The sequence below is a fragment of the Oryzias latipes genome, chromosome 10 (assembly GCF_053564925.1).
Source record: "Oryzias latipes strain Hd-rR chromosome 10, Olatipes_Hd-rR_3.1".
Taxonomy (NCBI): Eukaryota; Metazoa; Chordata; class Actinopteri; order Beloniformes; family Adrianichthyidae; genus Oryzias; species Oryzias latipes.
The window spans coordinates 15,618,221-15,644,012 of NC_136246.1; the positions used below are offsets into that span (position 1 = coordinate 15,618,221).

General features: G+C 40.7%; 2 protein-coding genes across 8 annotated transcripts; both read right to left on the reverse strand.

The window, feature by feature from the left end:
* Window positions 1–585: 585 nt before the first annotated feature.
* On the reverse strand, window positions 586–15,223 carry LOC101173951 (sodium/potassium/calcium exchanger 3). 2 transcript variants are annotated; one of them, XM_011480024.4, is made up of 17 exons: window positions 14,705–15,223; window positions 14,475–14,561; window positions 12,677–12,753; window positions 12,514–12,588; window positions 11,988–12,072; window positions 11,585–11,688; window positions 10,872–10,946; window positions 9,396–9,421; window positions 9,266–9,319; window positions 9,046–9,182; window positions 8,820–8,908; window positions 6,324–6,561; window positions 5,761–5,927; window positions 5,567–5,681; window positions 3,877–3,989; window positions 2,495–2,560; window positions 586–2,357 (listed from the first exon to the last, which is right to left on the reverse strand). In XM_011480024.4, the coding sequence occupies exons 1-17, from the start codon at window positions 14,811–14,813 to the stop codon at window positions 2,247–2,249; spliced, it is 1,728 nt and encodes a 575-aa protein (XP_011478326.1). In that variant the 5' UTR covers window positions 14,814–15,223; the 3' UTR covers window positions 586–2,246. The 2 variants fall into 2 exon arrangements, with proteins under 2 accessions (XP_011478326.1, XP_011478325.1); XM_011480023.4 differs by having other exon boundaries at window positions 9,028–9,182.
* Window positions 15,224–16,226: 1,003 nt separating this feature from the next.
* Window positions 16,227–25,353, reverse strand: LOC110015742 (uncharacterized). Of its 6 annotated transcripts, none has more exons than XM_020706509.3 (12): window positions 25,214–25,353; window positions 24,001–24,055; window positions 23,754–23,912; window positions 23,331–23,433; window positions 23,182–23,232; window positions 22,381–22,449; window positions 21,780–21,836; window positions 18,059–18,118; window positions 17,807–17,871; window positions 17,611–17,707; window positions 16,551–16,612; window positions 16,227–16,450 (listed from the first exon to the last, which is right to left on the reverse strand). In XM_020706509.3, the coding sequence occupies exons 2-12, from the start codon at window positions 24,018–24,020 to the stop codon at window positions 16,282–16,284; spliced, it is 912 nt and encodes a 303-aa protein (XP_020562168.1). In that variant the 5' UTR covers window positions 24,021–24,055; window positions 25,214–25,353; the 3' UTR covers window positions 16,227–16,281. The 6 variants fall into 6 exon arrangements, with proteins under 6 accessions (XP_020562168.1, XP_020562166.1, XP_020562167.1 ...); XM_020706507.3 differs by having other exon boundaries at window positions 16,551–16,615; XM_020706508.3 differs by having other exon boundaries at window positions 23,331–23,436.
* Between the last annotated feature and the right edge of the window lie 439 nt (window positions 25,354–25,792).

Genomic DNA, 25,792 nt, shown 5'->3' on the forward strand with positions numbered 1-25,792 from the left:
TGTTCCAGGACCAGGACGGAAACCGCACTGTTGTTCCTGAATCTGAGGATCGACTAGCGGACGGACTCTCCTCTCCAATACCCTGGCATAGACTTTCCCAGGGAGGCTGAGGGGTGTAATTTCCCAAATTTGCCTGTTTGTGCCTAAAATTATTTATGAAGTGTAAAAAAATAGGTCACTTGATTATGAGGAAGCTTAGCACAAAAAGGAAACAAATATGATGTAAACGTACTTGATGAGCCTTTTTGTTTATGAAGAAGCTAGAAATTACAATGTAGCAGATGGCTCACTGATAGAATATGTCCAACAGCTGCAAGAGGCGGAGGGTTGATTTTAACTGGTCATCTGAGCTTATTTCAGAGGCCAGAAAAAAAATGAGCACAGCGGATAACTGTGGGATGTGTGCAGAACATCTTTCTGCAACAGCTTTTGTTATTACCAATAGCCATTTTAAAATGATTATTACCGGTAAATAATGCTCCCTGGAACACAGGAAACTAGTCGTGTGGCATTTATTTCTGGAGGAAATACTTTAAAATTGAAAAAAATCATGTTTCATTTAAAATTGTAAAAAAGAAAAATCCCTTTTAGTTTTTAAAATGACATTTATTGATGACATTTCTGAAGGTTACAAAAGTATACTCATACTAGAATCTGTAAGGGTAGTTTGGTTAGGTTTCCCTGCTCAGCAGCGCTTTCTGTTTTGGAAATAAACCCCTAGACTTGGAACCGTGTGCTTCCTCGTCTCTGCATTTTGGGTCCTTTGTCAACCCTCCTCAACCTGACTGTACACATACAGGTTCCTCAAACATTTTTGATCTTTTCCAATCAAACAAAAATACAAGAAAGAAGGACTAACCCTTCTGGCTCTGGAACATCTGACTGCTTTGTTTTCAATAGTTTTTTGATTACGTAAAATAGCTTTTATAAGAAGTTAAAAAAACCCAAAGGAAACTGAGCCACAAGCTGTTCCTCTCTGCTTCATCTCATAAACCTCCAAACTATTTCACAAAACTGTGTGAAAACTGTTGAAAACATTAATATTTCTTTTAGCTTTTTCTTGTTTTTACACTTATAAACTACGCTGCAGGATTGCCTTGCATCAGAATCAGAATCTGTAAAGATAATTATTAGTATTTAATATATATATATAAATATCTGCAAAATCCCTAATTTATTAAAGGTCGCTTCAGCAGAAAAGGTTTTAACAAAAGGTCATCTGGACTTAGTCTTTTCAAGTTGAAAAAAAAAGCCTAGCTTGGAGGCAAAACATCTTCAACTGAAGTGTCCAGGTGAACCTTTTTCAAACTTTTTACGTTTTCTTTTTTTGTGATTTGGAGTTAAATAATTTTCCAAGTAGTTCCACGTCCACCAAAAAGAATTAAAAGAAATAATTCCCCAAAATGTTGCCGCCTCAATCGGGCATAAATCCATTTAATACAAATACAAACATGTCTAAAGTCCAGCCCGCTGACCAAATGTGGCCCGTGTTCAAATTTTCACCAGCCCCCAGGCGTCTGTCATGAAAATCAATCACCTACGCCCCCCCCCCCCCCCCCCCCCCCCAGCATTTACTACAAAATTACGTGTGTGATTTCTTGATTGTGATTGGCTAAATTCCATCATAAGCCATTATTAACCTGTGCCACTACTTTCATGTGATCTTTCTGTGATCTGTTTCTTGCTCATTTCTAAAATGTCAACTGTTGTTACATCCAGAAATGTGTAGGTCTAGGGCTAGATGGGATTGTGACAAGACACACAATAGTGCAATTGTCTGAAGCGTGCTGATCGGCCATGCAACATCATTTACACCTACAGACAAAAAAAAGCTGTAAAATAGATGCACGAAGTGACAAGCAAGTATATAAACATATATTTTTTTATAAATTTTTCTCATCTTCAAGGTTACTTTTGGCAGTTATAAAGTAGCAACATGTAAACAAACACACGTTAGGGGCTCATTCATAGATTTCTTGGTCTAAGCATTAAAATGTGATATTTTATGCATTTTTTGAGACACAAAGTTTAGTAATAATTACGTCTGATTTCATAAAACCTGGGCGGAAGGTGCTTCAGTACAAAATTATGCAAAATACTCATTTAGTAAAGGTAAACGCGCTGACATCCAGTGTCACAACAAAACAAAGCTCAAACATGTACAGCCACGGTGAAATGCAAGTTGTGTTCCTCTGGATGTCGTCTCTGTGGTGGTGGAAATGGGTAGAAATTACAGGCGGCGTCCCCTACAGTTTTTCAAAGCCGACGCAGCAGAGCAGGAAGATGGCGTAAAGGAGCAGGAGACAAAGGCCCAGCCTGCGGTCCAGCCTCCAACGGTTCAGGTGGACACACAGAACCTGAGGAGGACAAACAGACACTCACTGTTTTCACCGCCGTCTTCACCTCACAAAACACAAAGCTTCCTTCCTTTCCAAGTAATCTTCTCCTGATCTCAGCATGCTCAGCTTTGCCAGTTTAACCGAGGGATACTCACAGTGAGTGAGACTGAGGCCAACAACAGAATCACGGAGTAAACCAGACCTCTGCTGTTGATGGTCACCTAAAAGCAGAAAAAATCCCAGCATGAAGATCCTTTGGATTAACCCTTGTGCTATCTTAGATGACCCCACCCTACATTGACGTGTTCTCCCTACCATGACAAAGGTGGATAAAGGTGGAAAGATTTCATGTCATCCATGGACACCAGTGAGGTTCACAAATCATTGAAGAAAAAAGGTTCAAAGCACTGTCTAGTGGGTCTAGATGACCCAACTCCCAATGCTAAAGTGCCTAGGATAGCACAAGGGCTAGACAGTGCGCTAAACCACAAGATAGCACAAAGGTTAATATAATCAAATTGAATTGAATCGACCTATGCCATTATTAAATAATTTCAGAATAAAAGAAATATTATACGGATATTGAAAAATACCATTTGCATTGAGGCACAATAAATTTATTTCACTACGACGTAAAAGCGATACAAATAACAACATGCATGATGTCAGCAAAAACGGATAAGCCCATCATTCCAGTCCAATATGTGGAAACACTTTGAGTTCAGCAAAGACATGTGACCATTCAGTGTGCTAAAATGTTCCCTTTGGATTAGTTTGATGTGGAAAAACAACAGTGGGCTGAACTTTATGACACTAAAATGTGAATGGATTTTACATTCATTCCTTTTTTTATACTTGTTTGTACACATATTTCATTTACACTTGATCATCTTGCAAGAAATACAAGAATTTCACCTGAAATGTTCAGGTATTTATCTCTGAGTCACACTGGTTGAATTTTTGGCTAAAAATGTCCTGGATCAACTTTAGTAAATTGTTAAAAAAAAAACAATGTCAACATGGAATTATATTGGCAAATAGGAATTATGATATGAATCAAATCCCTTTTACAAAAGAATCGCTACACCCTTAATAAACTGTACAAATAAATGTGTTTTGCTAGCTTCAAAATGTATTGTGTTTTCCAAACAGACCCATTATTAAGAAAAAACCAAGTAGAGTAAAATCTCAGGTGTGGGATAAACATTGGCCATTTAAAACCATGTTCTGTTTCTGTGAATCCCATCTTTTTAACACTTCTGTTTCTGAGGCTGTACAGATGTAATGGAAGTGAGGTCATGGTTTCTTTCACAGAAAGTGTGAAAGCGGCCGCTAAGACTCAGCAAGAACATAAGAGCAGAACATAAATGATAGAGAGGCTGAGCGAAAGCCCTGCTGTCTGTCTGGCTTTGATGCAACTTTACTGACGAGTGCGTTTACAAACACACAGGATGAGAGAGGAAGTCTTGGGTTAATCCAAATATCTAGGGCAAAAAGGGGAAGACAGACACTTTCAGAGCCATTGACAGCTGGTTACCACTGATCCATAGCTGACTATGAGGGTCCTCAGTGCCCATGGGAAGCCCAGGCCTAGCAGAACGTCAAAGATGTTACTGCCAATGGAGTTGGACACGGCCATGTCACCGAGCCCTGCAGTATTCCACATCCACAAAAAACACAGAGGTGTAAACCAGTGAAAACATGCAGGCTGACAGCGGACCACGTGTAGTCATGCTGCACATCTGCCCAGTGAAGGTAAACATGAACCAATGATCATGTTTGTGCAAAAATGCATGAACTTTCTGCTTGAATTGCAAAAAAAAGAGTGTTTTTTTTTTACAGCTGAATTACTTTAGACAAGGTCACAGAAACAGACAGAGGCTGAATGTAAAAAAAAAATAAGAAAAAGGAGGACAAAGAAAAAAAATGATTAGCTCACAAATGTGTTTCAACTTACAGATTAATTTAAAAAAAATCAGCATCATATTTGTTTTGGAATTAGATGTATTAGTATATATGCATATGACCCATTGAATTCATTATTTGTGAAGTTTGTCAAAGAGAGTTTTCTTTATTTGCTTGAAAAAGAGTTGGAGGAAGCGGATTTATCCCATCCCTATTATGCTTTACTTAACTATGTCACTTATGTCACTTGTTTGTTTACATTTTTATTATAAATCGGTTTACAACTTTTAATTAAAGACATTACATGATTGCAGAAATTATTATTGCTAATCACAGATCAAGTATCAAAGCTTCTTGATTATTGTAAAGATTATTGGTTGGGGGAGGGCTGGCAAGCAGGAAACCAGGGTTTGATTCCCAGGGGGCGCAATGATCTTCATCCAGCGTGGGTCCTTAGTCAAGATCCTTCACACTTCTGCCTAACTGTGTAGCCACAAAGAGTCAGGGTCTCCCTGTCCTGGTTCCCAGCACTAATAAAATACAGGGTTGTGTCAGGAAGGGCACCCAGCATAGAAACTCTGTCAAACCACCTGTGCGAATGAGTGAAGGTGATTCGCTGTGGCGAGCCCAGGTGAGATGCGCAAAAAGGTTAACAATAACAGTTAGTGTCCTTGTCAAAATTGAACCAATGTACAAAAGCCTGCCTTCTGGGTTAAGAGAACTTAATGAAGTTGTTTATTCTGTAATATTTACCATATATTCAGTAAATATGTCTTTAAAGACCCACTCCAATGAAAATGGTGTTATTGGCCTTTTTCTTATGATAGAGGACATCAATAAAGTTTTTTTTATTTATTCAAATTATTGTGAATCATGAGCAGATGAAAAAATGCTGCTTGAAAAAGCTTGTAGGTGTGACAAAGAAGCTACTATCAGCAGGCCACAAGCTCCCTGCTCCATTCTGATGCATAAACTCTGAGCTGGCATCTGGCTCAGAACTGTACGGCTGGCTAGCTCCAATATTGCTCGCCATTTTTGTTGCACCACTAATGTTAGGATTGGGGTGTGCTGGGCTGTAAGCTAGCGGGAGAACGTGTAAACACATGGATGACAGGAAGTGGGGATGGGCAGAGGCAAGTTTGCTGCTCTGCAAAAAAAAGTCCTACTAAACAACACAGTTTTTTTTTTATATTTGGCTAAAAACGGCATAATCATAATTAAAAGACCACTTGGAACGATTTGAAAATAGTTTAAAAGATCAGAGTGGGACTTTTATTGCTGTGAATAAACCAATCAACCGAGCAAACAAAATGGGAACACACCTTGCCGGGCCACAATGAGACTGGCCATGCAGTCGGGAACGCTGGTGCCGGCGGCCAGAAAGGTGATGCCCATGATGACCTCCGGGATTCCAAGAGTGTAGCTGATGATCGTCACCTTAACAAAGAAAGCAAACCCCCGTGATTATGACTCACTGTGATGACTCGAGTGCTGCAGCAACTGTGTGGCTTCGTACCATCCAGACCATGAGGTAGGAGAAGAGGGCAATCCACAGAGTGGAGGACAAGAAGGTGAACAGGTACCAGCGCTCCCATCGAGGCTGGGTGCAGTTGGGGACTGTGCAGTAAAGCAGGAAGCTCAGTGGCCAGGAGAGCAGCCACTTCAGTCTGGAACACCACCCATCTGAGGACACAGAAGCTCACAGATTGTGGGCACCATTAAAGATTCATCTTATTGTCTTAATTATTCACGTCCTGAAGGTGTCAGTGTTTTATTTTGCTTTAATTCCCTCACTGAGAAGCAGGAACACAGAGGCAGCGAGGCTGTCTGCTGAGTTTAGACTGACAAAGAGGTTTTCACAAAAGCAGCAGACAGATGGTAACACACCTAGACGTCTCAGCATCAAATGGCTCTTATTTTGAAAAGTGCAAATGTGACATTAGGTAACTCACATGTGATTTGTGGAGAATGCTATTCTGTGAGTCAGACCGAACATGCTGACTCATTGAATACTCCCGCCTTTTGAAAATATCAGATGAATAAAAAATATTTGAAATGAGCTCTCGTTCCTTCAGTTACCTGGGACGACAAAGGGTTTGAAAGGAGCCTCCTCTTCCTCATGCACGACCCCCTCGTCGTCCTCCTCCTCTTTCTGCTGTCCAGACTGCTCTCCCTCCGTCTCCTTCCCTCTCTCCCCCTCCAGATGCTGACCGTCCCCCTCAGCCCCCGTCCCATTCTCCCTCCCCCAGCTGGTCCCCTCCTCTCCTGAAACTGCTCCCTCCTCTGGGCCCGCCTGAGCGCGAATCAGCCTCTGCCTCTGAGGGAAAGAGGGAGAAGTGTTGTGAGAGAGCGTGGCGTTTGAGGAGGCAGATCCGTGGGGTATGAGAGGGAGCAGGGACCCCACCAGGTGAAGCTCAGTGTGCAAAAAAACAAACATGGACAGAAACAGACATGGAGGCAGAGGCCTGTCTGCTGAGTCATCGCTCCTAACACAGCCTCATGTCTGGATCTCAGTGTTATAAAGGATGATGCATTAAAGTTCCGATCATCTTTTATCCATTTTAAAAACGTTCCCAGTGTTTTTTTAAACTATGATTATGCTGTTTTAAGCCAAAGTTAAGAAACATGTGTTCCATTTCTAAGACATAGTTTCTGCAGAGGGAGGAGTTCATTAGAAATTCTTGTGTTGTGGGCGGGGACTGTTGGCGCAGAAGTAACCTTTGTGCTATCTTAGGCACTTTAACATTGGGAGTGGGGTCATCTAGACCCACTAGACAGTGCGCTGAACCTTTTTTCTTTAATGATTTGTGATCTTCACTGGTGTCCATGGATTACATGAAATCCTCTTCACCTTTATCCACCTTTGTCATGGTAGGGAGAACACGTCAATGTAAGGGTGGAGTCATAGGATGGCACAAGGGGTAAACATGCCACCACTTCCCATCATCTATTTGTTTACATGATCTGCCATTAGCTCACAACCCCAGCCTAACATTACCGATGCAACAAAAATGGCGAGCAACATTGGAGCTATCCATCTGTACAATTTTGATCTAGATTCCAGCTCAGACGAGGAAAACAAAGACGAACATGGATCTATTTGTCTGCAAGTGGATGCATCCGAATGGAGCGGAGCAGGGAGCTTGGCTTGCCGTTGAAAGTTCTATGTCACACCTACATTCACATGTTGGAAGTTTGTGTCCAAATGCTTCTTTTCTGTTCCTGTGTGTGAACCAACAGTCTGCATTGCCGTTCTTCTGCATCACAGACAATGACACAGCTTCAACAACGTCTCGGTTGATTTACAACTATTTGAATCCGGTACTCAGAAATGCAATTTGTCAATTGTCATCTGAGTAGGTCTTTAAGAGGTTAAATGCAGATGCATTTGGCGCATATTTTAAGTGTCGTAGCTGCTTCAATAACCCAGTAGTAGTCTAGTGTCTTTTTGTTATATAATGTATTCTTTGAGATCAAGATTCTTTGGTTAAATGCCCTACCTCAGCTATGGTAGTGAGGTATTGAAAAAAAAAAAACACCTACAAAACCACCGAACAGCAACAATGTGTATTACAAAATGAGCCATAAGAATAATTCATAAATTGGGATGTTATGAACGCACCAACTTTGTATTCTATAAATTACTAGAGGTTACAGATATGATAAAATACAACACAATGCAAACATTTTATAAAGCTACAAAAAAAACTAGCATACAAACACTGATTAAAAACCCACTCCAATGAAAATGGTGTTTTTAAAATGTCTTCGTGGCATTTTCTCATAATGGAGGACATTTAAGAAGAAAATTAGGCTTAAAATTATATTTCTGAGTATTTCTTTGTTCAACTTCCCTGCTCCACTCTATTCTGATGCATCCACTTGCAGACAAACAGATCCATGTACATGTTTGTTTTCCTCGTGTGAGCTGAACCATTACTGTACGGCTAGATAGTTTTGATATTGCTCACCTTTTTTTTTTTTTTTTTTTGCTACGCTATTGTTAGCCTGGGGTTGTGAGGGGCTGTAAGCTAGCGGGACACAGTGTAAACAAAGGGCTGATGGGAAATAAGCAGTGGCTTACTTTTGCACTAACAATCCTGCGCAGAACCTAGTGGCAAATTTCTGATGAACTGCTGCCGCTCTGCAGAAAATATGTCTTTAAAAAACAACACAGGCTTTTTGAATTTGGCTAAAAACTGCATAATCATAATTAGAAGATCACTTGGAACGCTTTTACAATTGGTAAAAATCTAGTTAGAATTATTAAGATTTTTCTTGTACTCACTCTTGTTTTAAGCTTTTAATCACTTTCTGTTTATCATGTTTATTTATTTTTTTCAATTTATGCATGAAAATTGCATCTTACGGTCATTTTTGCTCCACTGGTTAGACTCTGAATCATTGTAAGCTTTGATCTGCCTTAACCTTGAAAATTGCATCACGTGCCAAAGCCCAGAGAGGGATCTGCACAAAGCAGGCCATCTTATATTTAGATGATTGACTGTTCATGAAACAAAAAAGGGGATGTATCTCGTTAAAAGCGGTACAGTGGTGAAAGAGGAGAAAGCTTGCCTCTGACAGCGTGAGCTTGTGGGGATTCCGGTTCGAGCCTTCATCTGCCATCCCAGCCGCGGAGTCCTGACCCGCCACCACACACGAGTCTGTACAAATGTTTCAGGAGAAAGTCAGTCGCTTCTGTTTTCGCAGGTCTGAAACCCACGTGGGAAACAAAACGGTGTCAGTGGGTTTGTTTGTTTGCAGTGCACGCGTGCACACGTACAAACGCGAGCTCCAGCACCTGGCTTGAGCGGCACCATGTCATTGTCGCCGTCCCCCATGTTGCCCACGGCAGTCGCCCGCCGCAGGCTGCTCATGCACGGCTGACCGTCTATGCTGCAGTGTCTCTCCATGAGGCAGCACAGAGATCTGTTGAACCTACACAAAGAGGCGCACAAAACTGTCATTTTCACAAAAGGAATGGACATCCCCAACAAAATAGCAAAGATGATGAGGCTCACTTCATGATGATTATATAGATCCCATACATGGAGATCAGGATGATGGTCTCCCACCTGAAACACAAAACACGGGTTGTGGTTGAGAGACGTTGCTGAAAACCTCATTGGAAGGAAAGAGCTGAACTCTTACCACATGACTTTTTCATCATAGATCACCTGTGAACAAAAGCAAAGGTGAACATTAGTCACAGCTCTTGAATGGATTTTTCTGTTGTTTCTCATAAGTAACAAGTGTCATGTCCAGCAGGTTTATAGTTCCACCAGGGCACCTGTAAGAACCAAAACATGTAACCAATATCTTTAAGTTCCTAAGTATCCATGAGCTGATTTTCTTCCAACATTGTCATAATAATTATTTCATCTAACAACCTTAATTTTTCTTATGGAATTTTAATGTTTTTTTGTGTGGAAATGCATTATTTTGTCCTGCAGCAGTCCTGGGCTGCAAGGACCAGATTGTTTTTGCAATTCTTCTTTCTTATTGCACCGTTGAGTGAAAATTTGACTCGCACCACATAATGAAAAACACACCAACATTTGCACACACCCCGTACCTGACGAAAGTCAATTTTGAACATTGTGAACCCATTGAGATCATTATGTGATGCTCACACAACCTGCAGGTTGGTGGCCATTTTCCAGCAAAATGTGACATTTGGCAATTTTCATATTTTTGTACAGTATGGAAAATGAATACTCGATCTTCATGAAACTTCATACACACGCTGTCAGTTTAAATTTACAATAACAACCGAAGCTCCGTCGACCTCTGACCTTGGGAAGAGGCTGTCATCTTGAATTAAAAAACAACAACTTTAGTACCATATACAAAATCCTTATAATTTTGAACTTTCGCCTTCTAACTCTCTGAGCATCATCGTGAGGGTACTTGGGTGAAAAAAGTTGGAATTAGAAGTTGTACTTGTAGTTGCATAAGTGTTGCAAGTTTGCAAAAGCGACGTTTCCCTGTTGCCCACACATTTTTTACAGTGAAAAATCCTCTGTTGCCAAGGAAATCCAAAAGTTTACTTGTAGCCGTTCTTTTAAAAACGACATGTTCGTCGCTCCAAGGTGACCAGGACACAAAATGGTTGCTATGGAGATGAACCCAACGAAAAAGTCGACATTTTGACAAGAAAAAAACGTCGATGAATTTGTCACATTCAGCTCTGAACAAGAGCAGAGTAAGGGGCATGTAGCAGCCGCTCAGCCAGTGAGGGTAGGTCTAAGGGGGCAAGTAGTGCTTACAACCCTGCTGGAGGCTTTAGTTATGAGTGTTTTGTGATAAACATAAGATGCCCTGGAGACTTTATGAAAAAAAGACTGCATTAGTCTTAAAAAACAAACCTAGAAAAAAATAAAATAGCTTTATAAATGTTTATATGTACTCACAAACAGACCACAAATGTGCTAAACGTTGTAGAAATCACCCCTTAAAAAATGCCTCTTACTTTTATGTCCTCAATAGCAAATTTAAGGGCAGAATACAATTTTCACCATAAAAACCTCAATCTGATTAATCCTAATCCTGTACGGTAACCACTTTACTGGACTGAATGGGACAATAGGATGTGGATTAAGAAGTGGAGCTAAAAGTTCTTCTCACCAGAATGAGCACCACTATGGAGAGGATGTAGAAGACAGCATCTCGGAACAGAGGCCACCAGCTCAGAGTGATGGGCTGCAGAAGGGGATTGACAGGAAATAAACAAGAAAACCCTTTTTACTTCAAAACAAAAAGAGACAAAGGGAATGTTGATTTTCTTACCCTGTAATTCCATACAACTAGCATGGAAAAGGATTCATCTGTCAGATTTTTGTTCTAAAACACATTTTTTGGTTATGGATACCCATAAGTGGTGATTAAGTTTTATTAATAAAAGTGAGATTCATTTGAAAAAAATCAAACAAACAGAAACGTTTTTTTTGTTTTGCCTGAAATAATACAGACCAGTTAGCTTCATGAATTTGATGAATCAATATTGAATTTCCTAACTGCAGAGGCACAACTTTTATTTGAGAGAAAGCCTTGCTCTCATTATGTTGTTTAGTATTTCTTAACCCCCTTGACACCTGATCTTATTTCTAGCTACAAAAACAAAAAAAAATATCTTACATTTTTGTTTTAATGCAGATGTTAAATTAAGATAAATTAACTTTGAAAAAGCACTTTTCATTCTTACTAGGTTTACGTCAGTTTTGAAAAAGAACTTTTTCTCCCACAACATGAGGTCAGTGCATTTTTTCTCTTTTGTTTTGCTACAGCAAAGCTCTAAAAGTGAAAAGAGGGGACAAAAAGGATCAAACGTAAAGACATACTTGTCCGGAGAAGATGCCGCAGAGCCCGATGATGACCAGGATGTTGAAAACAGCCGACCCCACAATGGTTCCCACCCCAACATCTCCTTTTGTGATGAAGACCCCTGATACCCAAACATGAAGGGAATGCAAACAGTAAATAAAGTTATAGAGCTAAAAAAAAAGGTAGAGATTGCTTTTTTTTGCAGATTAAAAGTTAAAAAACAACTACAAAAATAATCACAAGTAATTTATTCTATACTTTGTTCCTACAGTCCTTTTTTAATGCTATTCTTCTAGATTAAAATAACATACTGTTCATACGTACACTTTATGTATGTATGAACAGTATTTGTATAGATACATAAAGTTTCTTTAAAGAGAGGCTTTAACAAATAATCATAAGCCTGTTCTGCATACTGACCAATCAAAGAGGTGAAGAGCTCAGGGGCGGAGCTCCCAGCTGCCATGAAGGTTGCCCCGGCAACATCCTGACTGAGCTGAAGGTTCTAGTGGACAGAAATGATAAGATTGAATCCAGTTGGTTAAAAAACATGTTTAACAAATGTTCTGTACTTCTCTGCTTGTCTATTTATTGACCCTACAGGGACACATCTGTTTCTTTCACACACAAGCCTCTGTTTATCCAACCAATGTCCATCTGTTCACCATTTTTTCATCTGTTCCCTCCTGTGCACATCAGATCAAGTATGGGTAAATAGTAACCTGCCTAACACAAAAATGTACCCTATAGAGAGAGCTGCAAAAACCTTTTTGAGATCATTTTAGGAAAACATAAAAGGCATAGATTTGTCTTTTATTTATAAATTCTTGATATTTCTAAACTTTATTTAACTTCTACCTTAGAACAATGTCTAAAACCTACCAGGAAGACAGAATATGCTGTTAATCACAGTAAATGTTTTATTGACTTTGTCTCCAAGTCTTACCTCTGAGACTTTTTCCAGCGATGGCACAAAGTAAACATCACACACTATGGCGAGGGCGTAAAACATGTACATGGCCTGTAAGATGCAAGAGACGTATCATCTTCATTTTATTTTGGTGAACAGTTTTGTGGGTTTTTTTTCTCTCCTAGAGATTGACACTCACGCAGAGGACATGAAGCAGCACTGCACCCTGCCTCCTCTGATCCAGAGTGAAGATGTCCTCTGGAAACTCATTGATAGCTGACAAAGAGAAGAAAAAGGAAGAGTGAGTGAGACTTAAACACTCGACCTCCTGTTTTGAATGAAATTAATTGACGAAATGTTTACAATCTCTGTTCATATTTCCATGATCAAGAGTGGAACCAACAATGTCTCTGCTCCCCTCAAAGGAAGGAAAAAAACCTAAATTATTTATTAAAAAATGTGCTCAAAAGTCATTCTGGAGCCAGAACTAGGTCACTGACGACATTATATGCAGCTATACCATGAACACACAGGTGCTCGCCTCTGCATTTGTGCAGTCTGCAGGAGTAAACGTCTGGTTTTGTTGAAGGTATGACTGGTATCCCTTAGCAACAAGCTCCCAGGCTGCTTCAGGTTAAGCTTCCAAAGACATATTTGCATGTGTTTTTCCAATCATGAAAGATAATAACCGGCTTCCACTGCTGTTTTAAAAAATAAATCCTTTCTTCTAAATGTTCCGGTCTCGGTTTTTGTTTTTTTCTAAAATGTTCTTGTGGCATTTTTCAGACGATGGAGGACATACATAAAGAAAATTAAGTTTAAAATGGCATGTTTTAGTATTTCCTTCTTCAAATTTTTATGAATCAGAAGCAGATGAAAAAATGCCGTTGGAACCAAACCTCTGTGACATAGAAGTTACAATTTGCAGGCCTGAACTTCCATTCTCTGCTCCATCCCAGTGCATCCCCTTGCAGACAAATGGATCCACAAACATCTCTGTTTTCCTCATCTGAGTTGGCATCTGACTCAAAACAGCATGGCTGGAGAGCTCCAATAACCCTTGTGCTATCGTATGACCCCACCCTTACATTGACATGTTCTCCCTACCATGACAAAGGTGGAAAGATTTCATGTAATCCATGGACACCAGTGAAGATCACAAATCATTGAAGAAAAAAGGTTCAGCGCACTGTCTAGTGGGTCTAGATGACCCCACTCCCAATGTTAAAGTGCCTATGATAGCACAAGGGTTACTGCTCCCAATTTTTGTTGCACCAGTAATGTTAGGATGGGGTTGTGAGGGGCTGTAAGCTAGCAGGATAGCGTTTTGACAGATGGATGATGGAAAGTGGGGATGGGTTTACTCTGTGCCCAACAGTCCCACCCACAAGTCAGAGGCAAATTTTCTAATGAACTACTGCCGCTCTGCATAAAAATATGTCAAACTTTGAAGCCCATTGAGATGACTACTGTTGTAATATTGGGCTTTATAAATAAAGTTTATTTGAAATAAATGTTTTTTAGGCCAAACATGACATAATAATAAGAAAAATACCACAGGGAACATATTTACAATGGATCAAAAGATGATCAGTGTAGGACTTTAAATGAATCTGCAACTTTGTTCCTTATGAATCAGTGTTGCTCATAAAGCTCTCCCATAAAGACAAATCGCCCCCTCCAGGTCTTTGAAACAAACAGGTCCAAGCACTCTGAGGGAGATGCTGATGAGATGCTGCTCATCAGCAGATCATTAGGACAGGGGTAGGCACTTTGAACTACAATGCAGCATCCAGCATCCGGTTACCTAGCAACTGGGTCCTTCAAAAGCCTGACTGTGTTTAAACATCTACAAGTACAGAGTTAGAGGAAATGAAGAATGAAGGGGGACCATAGAGATGGAGCGATGCACAGCAGCTACTGAGAGAGACAATAGAGATGATGCTCTTAATGTCATCAAGATTTTTATTTTGAAAGGAAACAAAAACAATGATTACCACATCTGGTTTTACTGTCAGTCTGGTTGTCTTCTTGCTGGATCAGCTCTCTTTTTGATAAAGAGATGAGTTGAGCCTCACCAGAGTCTGAAATCAGATTGACAGATATAAAATCAGCAACAGAAACTGTCAGTGAGGTACAAAATGTGCTGATAAACAAATATATCATGATAAATGTGAGGTTGGTGGTTTGTTCCGACTATAAGGAATCAAAGCGTCTATGGAATCACCTGTGATGTCCGGGACGTGACAGAGCCACGCAGCCGCCAGCAGACCGACTGCACCGATGCAAAGCCGGGGAAGCAGCAGCGTCCGCCTCGGTCTCCTGGGAGTCCTCATCCCGCCGGCCGCCGCTGCTCGTCGGCTTTCCGATCAGAACATGCCGCCACGACCGACCCACCAGCAGACCCCCCCCCCCCCTTTTTTTTCTTCTTTATTCTCTTCTTTTGCTACAGCAGGGATCAAAACTGGCCTGTTGCTACTTTCCCGGTGGATGGTGTCTCAGCAGGACCCGCTCCAGGCTCCATCATCAGAATCGGAACGAGTCTCGGCTCGGCCCGTCATCTCAGCATCCCGCATCCGCGGACGCAAGCCCGCCCCCCTCCTCCCCGCCCGGCGGATGAGAGCGTGGAATGATCCGGAGCTCAGACAGAACCACGGCTGTCTGCCTCCACGTCCATTTGACCCAAATCTGATGTCAGGCCGATTCTCCACCAACCAGAAGGGGGTGTTGGTCTCCAGAGTGCCCACAGCTGGGTGGGGCTACTGTCACATTTCAATTTGTCATCTTTTCACATTACGTTTCCCTGTAAGTGCTACAGGGAAATGATTCACCTTTAGTATATTCATTTTATTTCATGAGTTTCACATGCCTCTGTTTGAATTCTAAGTTATTGTGCTTCTCCTCTTGTGTCTTTGTTTTTAAATCTATTTAACCATTCTATCCAATTTGATACTGTCATTTCTGAGACCCCTGTCTCATTAGAACAATCCAAACTTTCCATGAAAACTCACTGTATATCATTTGGTCCGTGTTTTCTGCCCTGTAGTTTATCTTCTTTCCACTAGAGGCAGCAGACAAAGGTTTTGGTATGAGGGAATACCTTTAACAACTATTATTCGTTTTCAAAGACTTCTTGTTCTATTGAAAGAATGAAAATTTTGGTGATACAGTAATTAATTGTTTAGAACAAATCCCACCATGTTAAAAAAATGTGTGGATCACATTTGAGACAGTAGGCAAAGAATGGGCTTTGATTTTTCTGTCAAGTCTTTGATGTAGTGAGGTTTACAGGGTTCAAACTCAAGCTTATTTATAGTTCTGCACATATTTTATTCTCCTTTTTTAGGGTTTGATTTGCAGCATTTGCGTCTGAATGATCTGTTTACCGCAGGCCAATAAGCAAAAATGTGTAGAAAAAAATGGCATTAATAAAGTATTCTAATAAGTTTTAAGTAAAAATGAGCAAAATCCATTCATTCATTTTCTCAACTCAATGAATGGGTTGGGAACATGAGGAAATGGGAGTGCCCAAAGAAAATCCATGCATGCACAAAGAAAACATGCAAACTCATACACATGTGCAAAATCCAATATATTTATGTTTCACACACTCGTACCATTTTCTGCAGCATTTAAATTTTTTTGGGTTTCAATCTTCACTTATTTGTTTATTCTTTTGATTTGTAATGTTGTTAAACACAGATATTTCCCACTCCTGTTTTTATTTAGACTGGAAAAACGAGTCAGAATCCAACTTGACATTTTTACTTGTAGTTTTTTTTTGCAGCAGATGTTGGTCAAAGCTCAAACAGGAGGCGGAGCTGTGTAGCTCAAAGCAATGAAGGGCATCAGCGGCCGAACGCAGGTGAAGAGCAAACAGCAGACTATAAGGATGACGGCAAAAACAAAAAGACAGCAGATGTTGATCAGAACGCTCCTTGTTTTCTGTGCGGTCGTCCAGAAAATAACAAATCTGAGGAGAGGCGTAAAGAAACAAAGAACAAAAGTTGATATATATCATCAATACCAATCTAACAGCAAAGTACTGCGTCTGTTCACCATATGAAACGTACTTTACAGTACTTGTCTTGGTTGCTGGCGCTTCTTCTTCCTGATTCTTCTCAAATTCAGGCTCCTGCTACCAAAAAACAAAACATCTCACTGGAATTCAAGGCTGTGTATTTTTCCCCTCACATGATTCTCCCATGATTCTATACGCATGTCGAGACATGTTCCACCTATCCATGCATAAAAGACTCAAACAACTTTATGGTGATGGGATACAGTCCAATTCTTTTAGCTGAGATATAATCTAGATACTTATGATTAATTTGGCATTAAAACTAAAAATTAGAATACCTTTTAACAGAGAAACTCTTCTTTTTTTCTTGGTGGCACTTTTTATTTTAAGCATGAAAAACAAAATGTCTAACATATAACATATTTAAAACCTGACATTTTGGGTTTTTAGACTGTTTATTGTGGTAAAATAATGAATGTATTGGGGTATTGTGCTGTGAAAAAGCAAGATTGTCACATGTTTAGTGCACACATCCCTCTCTTTGGTTCACCTTCAACCGGTTGTAAATGACCTGACCTGGTAGAAGCAAGCTCCTGATTGGACGTCTTTCTGTTTGCACCACGTGTTATCAGCTGGCAGGACAGCTTTATTCATCCACGCCATGTTCCATTGACATTTTCTCATGATCTGAACTATGGCTGCATGCCTTCTTATTTGTTGAGCATCCAGCGTATTGGTTGCATAGCAATCGGTTCTGCCTGTGTTTTTATTTACATTGTTTGATTAAAACATTTGTGGGTGAAAAAAAAAAAATCACATTTTTGACGAGATATGTGAAACAGAGAAGTTTCACACAGCAATATTGAAATTTAAGATTTTTTAAGACTTTTTTTATAATCCTGCAGGATCCCTGTGCTGTTACTCTCATAACCAGCTGGATGTTTTGATGTGTATCTGTATCCTTCACATCCATAATCTATGTCTACGGTTTGTAGCTCTGCCTTAAGCCTCATTTCAGAGGAATTAGCTGAAGTTAAATTCTGGAACGATTGTGTAAAACAACATCATGTGTGTTTATGCAAACTGTCTGCATGTTTAGTGAGTGGTCATACAGGAGTTACTTCACATGGTGAAGCTAGCAGAATCTCCTCTGCAATGGAGAGTTGAGGAGAGGGGGATCCTTCCTCTGCTCTCATGCACTCCATCACACTGGTAATGAAGACAAGCAGTTGTAAATAGTGGAGACATTCTATGGGAATTGTCCATAGAGGACGAGTGTGTGTGTGTGTGTGTGTGTGTTTGGGTTACAGCGAAGCCTCCTCCCGTCTCTCCTCCAGCTGCTCCGTGAGTTGTTGCTTCGTCAGCCTGAGATCCTAGAAAACAGAAAAAGTTGAAGGAGATTAAAAAGAAAATAACAGTAAAATCCTGGTAGAGTTCAACTACAGAAAAAATAAATCCCCAATTTAGTCACTTCAATTTAGTCATCAATTCAAATCAGTTAATCATCATTTAAAGGCAACCTTTCTAGTTGTAGAAATATGGTCTCCTCGCTCTGGTTACCTTTATGATGTCACAATACTCCTCCATAGTTTCACTCAGATGCTTTAACTGCAGCTCTTTCTGTCAGAAAAAGAAAAGATTTCAGCAAAAGTCCTGGTTGATCTCACAGACCAAACAATCTAAAGTGCTGGGACAATCAAATCAAATCAAATTTGATTTATATAGCACTTTTCCTATAAAAACACAACACAAAGTGCTTTACATTAAAACAAAACAATATAAATAATGTTAAAACAAGCACGAAAATTATAATTGAGCCCCCTCCCCAGACCTAAACACAACCCCCCACCCCTTTCACACCTCACCACTTAAACTTATGGGAATCTTCTTTCTCTTTCGGCTTTTCCCATCAGGGGTCGCCACAGCGAATCATCCTTTTCCACCTCACTCTATCATGAACATCTTCTACCCTAACGTTAGCCAACTTCATGTCCTCTGTTAAGACATCCATATATCTCCTCTTTGGCCGTCCTCTTGCCCTCCGGCCAGGCAGCTCCATCTCCAACATCCTTCTACCAATATATCCACTATCCCTCCTCTGAACATGTCCAAACCATCTCAGTCTGGCTTCTCTGACTTTGTCGCTAACACAGGCAACGTGAGCCGTCCCTCTGATGTACTCGTTCCTTATCCTGTCTAACCTGGTCACTCCTAAGGAGAACCTCAACATCTTCATCTCCGCTACCTCCATCTCGGCCTCTTGTCTCTGTCTCACTGCTACCGTCTCTAACCCATAGAGCAGAGCTGGTCTCACCACTGTCTTGTACACCTTTCCTTTGAGTCTTGCTGGCACTCTTCTGTCACACAACACTCCTGACACTTTCCTCCAACCGCTCCAACCTGCCTGCACACGCCTCTTCACCTCTTTTCCACAATCCCCATCACACTGAACTGTTGACCCCAAGTACTTAAACTCCTGCACCTTCTTCACCTCAGTCCCCTGTAACCTAACGCTTCTACCTTGATCCCTCTCGTTCAGACACATGTATTCTGTCTTACTACGACTGACCTTCATACCTCTTCTTTCCAGAGCAAACCTCCACCTCTCTAGCTGTTCCTCCACCTGCTCTCTACTCTCACTGCAAATTACAATGTCATCCGCAAACATCATTGTCCAGGGAGATTCCTGTCTTACCTCGTCTGTCAGCCTGTCTATCAGCATAGCAAACAAAAAAGGACTCAAAGCTGACCCTTGGTGTAGTCCCACCTCCACCTTGAACTCCTCTGTCTGACCTACAGCACATCTCACCACCGTCATACTTCTCTCATACATGTCCTGAACTACTCTGACATACTTCTCTGCCACTCCAGACGACCTCATACAGTACCACAGCTCCTCCCTCGGCACCCTGTCATACGCCTTCTCTAAATCTACGAACACACAATGCAGCTCCTTCTGACCTTCTCTGTACTTTTCCATCACCATTCTCAAAGCAAAAATGGCATCAGTGGTGCTCTTACGGGGCATGAAACCATACTGCTGCTCACAAATCTCCACCTTCTTCCTAAGCCTGGCTTCCACTACTCTTTCCCACAGCTTCATTGTGTGGCTCATCAACTTTATTCCTCTATAGTTGCTGCAGTTCTGCATGTCACCCTTGTTCTTAAAGATCGGGACCAGAACGCTTCTCCTCCATTCCTCAGGCATCTTCTCACTCTCTAAAATCCTATTGAACAACCTTGTTAGGAATTCCACTGCTGTCTCTCCTAAGCACTTCCATACCTCCACAGGTACGTCATCAGGACCAACGGCCTTTCCGCTCTTCATCCTTTTCAGAGCCTTCCTAACCTCATCCTTTCCAATCTCTGCTACTTCCTGCTCCACAACAACCACATCTTCCTCCCTTCTTTCCCTGTCATTTTCCTCGTTCATCAGCTCCTCAAAATACTCCTTCCATCTTTTCTGTACACTCTCTTGGGTTGTTAGCACCTTTCCATCTCTGTCCTTAATCGCCCTTATCTGTTGCACGTCCTTCCCATCTCTGTCTCTCTGTCTGGCTAGCCTGTACAAGTCCTTCTCTCCTTCCTTTGTGTCTAACCTGTCATAAAGCTCATCGTAAGCTTTCTGTTTGGCCTTTGCCACCTCTCTCTTCACTCTACGCTGCGCTTCCTTGTACTCCTGTCTACCTTCCTCAGTCCTTTCTACATCCCACTTCCTTTTAGCCAACCTCTTCCTCTGGACGCATTCCTGTACTTCCTCATTCCACCACCAAGTTTCTTTACCGTCTTTCCTCTTTCCAGATGACACACCTAGCACCTTCCTACCTGTTTCCCTGATAATCTCTGCTGTAGTTTCCCAGTCATCTGGAAGTTCATCCTGACCACCCAGGACCTGCCTCAACTTCTGCCTAAATTCCTCACAAGTTTCTTCATTCTGTAGCTTCCACCACTTGGTCTTCTTTTCTGTTTTCCCTATCTTCTTCTTCCTGACCTCCAGAGTCATCTTACACACCACCATGCGGTGCTGTCTGGCTACACTCTCTCCTACCACCACTTTGCAGTCATTAACCTCTCTCAAATGACCTCGTCTACATAGGATGTAGTCCACCTGAGTACTCCTACCTCCACTTCTGTATGTCACTCTATGTTCCTCTCTCTTCTGGAAGTAAGTGTTGACTACAGCCATTTCCATCCTCTTCGCAAAGTCCACCACCATCTGTCCCTCCAGATTCCTTTCCTTCACACCAAACCGGCCCATCACCTCCTCATCACCTCTGTTGCCCTCACCAACATGCCCATTAAAGTCTGCTCCAATAACAACTCTCTCTCCTCTGGGAAAACTCTCTATGACCTCATCCAACTCACTCCAGAATCTCTCCTTCACTTCTAACTCACAGCCAACCTGTGGCGCATACCCACTGACTACATTCACCATCACCCCTTCAATTTCTAACTTTAGGCTCATCATCCTGTCTGAGACTCTTTTCACCTCTAGAACACTGTTTACAAACTCCCCCTTCAGAATCACTCCTACCCCGTTTCTCTTCCTATCAACACCATGATAGAAAAGTTTGTATCCTCCTCCAATACTACGTGCCTTGCTGCCCTTCCACCTTGTCTCCTGCACACACAGTACATCTACCTTCCTTCTCTCCATCATGTCTGCCAGCTCTCTGCCTTTCCCTGTCATTGTGCCAACGTTAAGAGTCCCTATTCTCAAACCTATGTTCCTGCCTTTTCCCTTCTCTCTCTGGCAACGGACCCTTCTGCCTCCCCTCTTTCTTCGACCAACAGTAGTCAAATTTCCACCGACACCCTGTAGGTTAACAGCATCGGTGGCGGTCGTTGTTAACCCGGGCCTCGACCGATCCGGTATGTGTAAAGTGTTGTGGATGATTCGCATGGTTATTTTGGCAATTTTTTACGCCGGATGCCCTTCCTGACGCAACCCTCTCTATTTATCCGGGCTTGGGACCGGCACAGAAGTTACTGGCTTGCAACCCCTGTGGCTAGATTAAAACTTAAACTTATGGGAATAGACAATAGAAATAGGCTGAGCATGAAAGCAAAAGGTTTCTTGTTGGAAGGGCTCATATTTGGGACCTCCCTCTCTGTGAATAGCTCCATAGCCAGCCAAATGCAGCCTCAGAGGTGGGGACCAGGTCATGCAGGTCCCCATCTAGAGCTGCAGCGGCTGAACTGCAGCCGACCCAGAGGGAGAGGCCCCAACAATCCTGACTCCTTCCTCCACGCTGAGTCCTGATGATCTTCCTGCTGCTACCTGGTGAATGAGCTCGTCCTTTTGCTGGAGCTCTAACTGAGCCTCCTCCATTCCACGCTGTAGAAACACATGACATCACCAATCAGGGGCTGGCTGTAGCTCCACAGCTATTTCAAAGCAGACAAAGTTGAAGCACCTACAGGAAAAACTGAGACTATCTGGTCCTGATGTGAGTTTAAATCAGATTTTCCAAAAAGAAACTAAAAGTAGATATACTCTATTGAAATACAAGACAACACGTCTGTGCTTTTTGTGTTACAAAATAGCATCATTTAACAAACGCACAGAAAAATCAATTGTCTGTGTGGACCAGAGGTGTTAAATTCCCGTCCTTTGGAGCTACTGTCTTATTTGTTTTCTGGGTATGTCTGCCTTATCTAAGGCATATCATCCGGATCCACTGCATGACAAACAAAACTGTAAGGGAGCTGGACACCTACAGCTGTAAATGGATTAAAACGTAAACACAAGACATAATCAGCTTGCCATTTCATATTGTCCCATAATCCATAAAGAATGTTTAAAAATATCAAATCATTTGTAAGTAGTTAGAGTCCCACTCCGGTCATCGTTTGATCTATTGCAAAAGCGAGTTAGTTACCTCGAAGGCTGCTCCCATTCTGCCCAAAGACGTCTTGTTTTGGTCTCTTTCCTCTGTGATGTCTTTAAGCTGAAAACACACACTTGACATGAAGTTTAACAATTTCCAAACACTCTTCAAGTATCTGCCAAGTGTGATTAGAGTTCACTTTATCCAAGCCAATCCTGCCATTCCAGCTCCAATAACTGCCCTGATTTTACGAATCATCTGAAGCTCTGATCACACAGAGCTTCAGAGTAAATACACGAGACGCTATCGAGTTTCTACCAGCGTTTTTAGGCTCTACGTACAAAACGGGCTGCAATTGAGCACACACTGGAAGGGAAACATTGTTAGCCATTGGAAGTTAAACCAAGTCAAACTTTGACCAATCAGGGAGTTGGGTTATGTAGAGACGTATGGATGAAATCCCTGTTAATTCATGGGAGTGACCAACCGTATGAACATTAGTTATGAAGGATAAATTAATCATTGCGGTTTGTGTCCAGCCAGAATTCATCAAGTCTTTCTTTTATCAGAATAAAGCTGTGGGAAAAAAAACCCTGAGCAAGATTCACGAGTTTTGCATCTTTTCAACACTTTGCACCAAGCCTCTTCCTGAGGTGGTGGACATGCGCTAATACACAGTAGAAAAAGAATACAAAGAAGAAGTCCCTCCCTACTTGACCAGTGTGAACACCATGGGCTAAACATGCACTCAAGAACCCGTATTTATTGCGTTCTTGAACTTGTGTCAAATGCCCACTGGGAACATAGCTTCACACTCGTTTGAGTTATTTAGACGTCTCAACTTAAAACTACCTGTTCAGTTAGTTCCTTATTTTGTTGCTTTAAATCGCTGGCTTCCTTCTCCTGCAAAACAACAATAATCAAAGGGTTTTCTCAACACTTTTACTTGGTTTTGGTCCGAGCATCCCTGGCAAAGACGATCCACATCTCTGATGACGCACCAGATCATGGACCTTTTTTTCACTGCAGCTGTTGACATCAGCCGTGGAGAACATGCAGGGCTCCACTTCAACCTGCGGCACTTCACTGATGACATTCTTCAAGCTGCTGACACACGAACACATTTCCAACAGCTGTAGCTATGCAATTCTGGCAAAATGCATTCTAGTCAATTTCCATTTACAAGTTTGGAACAAAGAAATACTGATTTCCATATTGAATTTCTAATCTAAAACCAATTTTGTTAGGTTATGAAAAACTGATTTCTCATAACTAGTGATTTAAACGTAACAAAGTTTGAGCTTTCAGAGAAAAATGTACAAATCTGACACCAAAGACTATCAGAAAAGCATTTTGCTTGTATTGGGAAGGCAATGTTCTAACACTCATTTCACACTGAATGCCAACAAAACAGGACGGCCTACGCTTCAAGCTGTTTTCTGAGCGTGGCGTTGTCCGAGCGCAGCAGTACTATCTCATCGTCTGCGGCGTCCAGCAAGTGCATCATCCTAACATTGCTGTCCCTCAGCTGAGATTGACTGTGATCCAATTCAGCAATTTTCTCCAGCATCTCGTTTTGAGATCTGCAAACTCATACAAAGAGACTGATCAGCATGGCAGTTTTTTGCTTCGATGTTGTCCTGTGCTTTGTGCTCTCTTAGCGGGACTCACATTTCTCCTGTGACATCCATCCCGCTGGCGCACTTGTCCTCAGTGCTCTGGGCTCCTGAAATCCAGGAAGTGACAAACTGACTAAATGTCAAGGATGAGCAGTTGAAAAATACATTTATATCTCAATATTAGGGCCGGCCGATATGAGAAAAACGTGCGATATTAGCAACCAATATCGCAATGACGATATGACTTTTGATAAATCAACAAAAAACAAAAACATCTGATTGGTCAAAGGCATAAAAGGCCCCACTGAATTTGTTAAATACTTCAAGCTGCAATGAGACTGTTTTAGCTTGTGTATAAACATTTAAGGGAACCATTTATTGCAATTTACACCGTCTTTTGCAATTGGTTGATATTGGGATGACAATGAAGATAGTAAAGGCCTCAATACATTTAAATATTAAAATCTTTATTATTATTTTTTTAAAACATTGACCTAAAATAGTAAAAACAGTAAGAGTTTATTGTAATAAATATAATTTACAGTATACAACAGCTTGGTATTATAATTCACCTAGTATTATTCCCACATTCTTATATATGGCAGATCATGTAGATCATTTAAATTATTATTAGTAAAAAACACTAATAATAAAGTAATAAGCCAAAATCCTTAACTGTGGGTAGTTACAATGTTACGAGCAAAATCAAATAGTGAAAAGTTCTGCTGTGGTTTTGTATTTGCCTTTTTTTTTCTTCAATAATTTTTAACTTGCATGCATTATACTCCTTCTGAGCATTATGTAGGGTTTTTAGCTTTCGAGGAGACATATTTCGAGAATACACACACAAACACACAAAATAATAAAATAATATTTCTACTGAGTAGAGAAGTATTAAAATGTCGGCAAAGACAAAACGGTGGGAAAGCGATGGAGGGAACCAAAAATAAATCTAAGCAGCGGGAATTTATGTCGTGTCAATTTCGCGCAATTATATTTGAACACTAAAAATACATTTAAATTGTACATTTTTACATTTAATTGACTAAAGCTGAAAAAAATATGAAAAAAATAATATTTTTTTTAAGGAATCGGACGGAACTAAAATGCTACGCAAACGCCGTAACATGCTAGCCGCTAACGTCCATTACGGTTCCATTAGCTTCATTATGTCATAAATTTCTGTTCTGGCTGTAAAAGTAGGTTAATTATGTTCAGTTTACGCGATTTTAAATAACTAAAACCCAGAAAAACAAATTTCTTACCTGTAATAAATGTCTCCGGTCAGGTGTAAGTGCTCTTAAAAACCGTTCTGATAACCTTGGCAGCTACAAGAACTCCTAGTTGGTGACTTCATAAACGGAACTTTTATTTTTTAAAGTAAACAATAAACTGTATGGTTCATTTCATACTTTGACGGAAAAGACCAAGGCTGTTTGAATATTTCTCTCGACATAGTCATATTTAGTGTCGCCTACACTAGAATTGGAAAAATTAAATAAATGAATTAAAACAGATAATATAACTATGAAATGTATAAAATTTGTCTGCTTCCCATAACTACCCTGAATTTATTTTGAAAGCAACAGGAAAGGTTTAGGGAAATACTTTACTGTTTTTTTAAACATAACATGTCAAATGATCAAGTTGGGAGTAATTCATTAAATTATAATGAATTATTATAATAAGTTACTATTTGGAGTGATTAAATATAGTGTACCACTGAATCTTTTGCAATTATTTACTTAAAATACCTAAATGTTCAATAACTCACGTTTTACATCATCTATGGTTGAAAATGTTTTTATTTAAATCTACGAGTTCATGAGCTACGAACAGATTTG

Bases quoted from the DNA above. Each gene is read 5' to 3' on its own strand.
- LOC101173951 (XM_011480023.4), bottom strand. From the start codon at position 14,813: ATGAGGACTCCCAGGAGACCGAGGCGGACGCTGCTGCTTCCCCGGCTT. The intron at 9,422-10,871 runs GTGAGAAGAACT...TTTTGTTCACAG, and splicing joins CCATAGTGGTGCTCATTCTG to GTGATCTATGATGAAAAAGT. The intron at 2,561-3,876 runs GTAACCAGCTGT...TTCTGCTTTTAG, and splicing joins TAGTCAGCTATGGATCAGTG to GTGACCATCAACAGCAGAGG.
- LOC110015742 (XM_020706506.3), bottom strand. From the start codon at position 24,020: ATGGATGTCACAGGAGAAAT. The intron at 21,837-22,380 runs GTAACTAACTCG...GTGTTTCTACAG, and splicing joins GAATGGGAGCAGCCTTCGAG to CGTGGAATGGAGGAGGCTCA. The intron at 16,616-17,610 runs GTATGACCACTC...GTTTTTTGGTAG, and splicing joins CACCATGTGAAGTAACTCCT to CAGGAGCCTGAATTTGAGAA.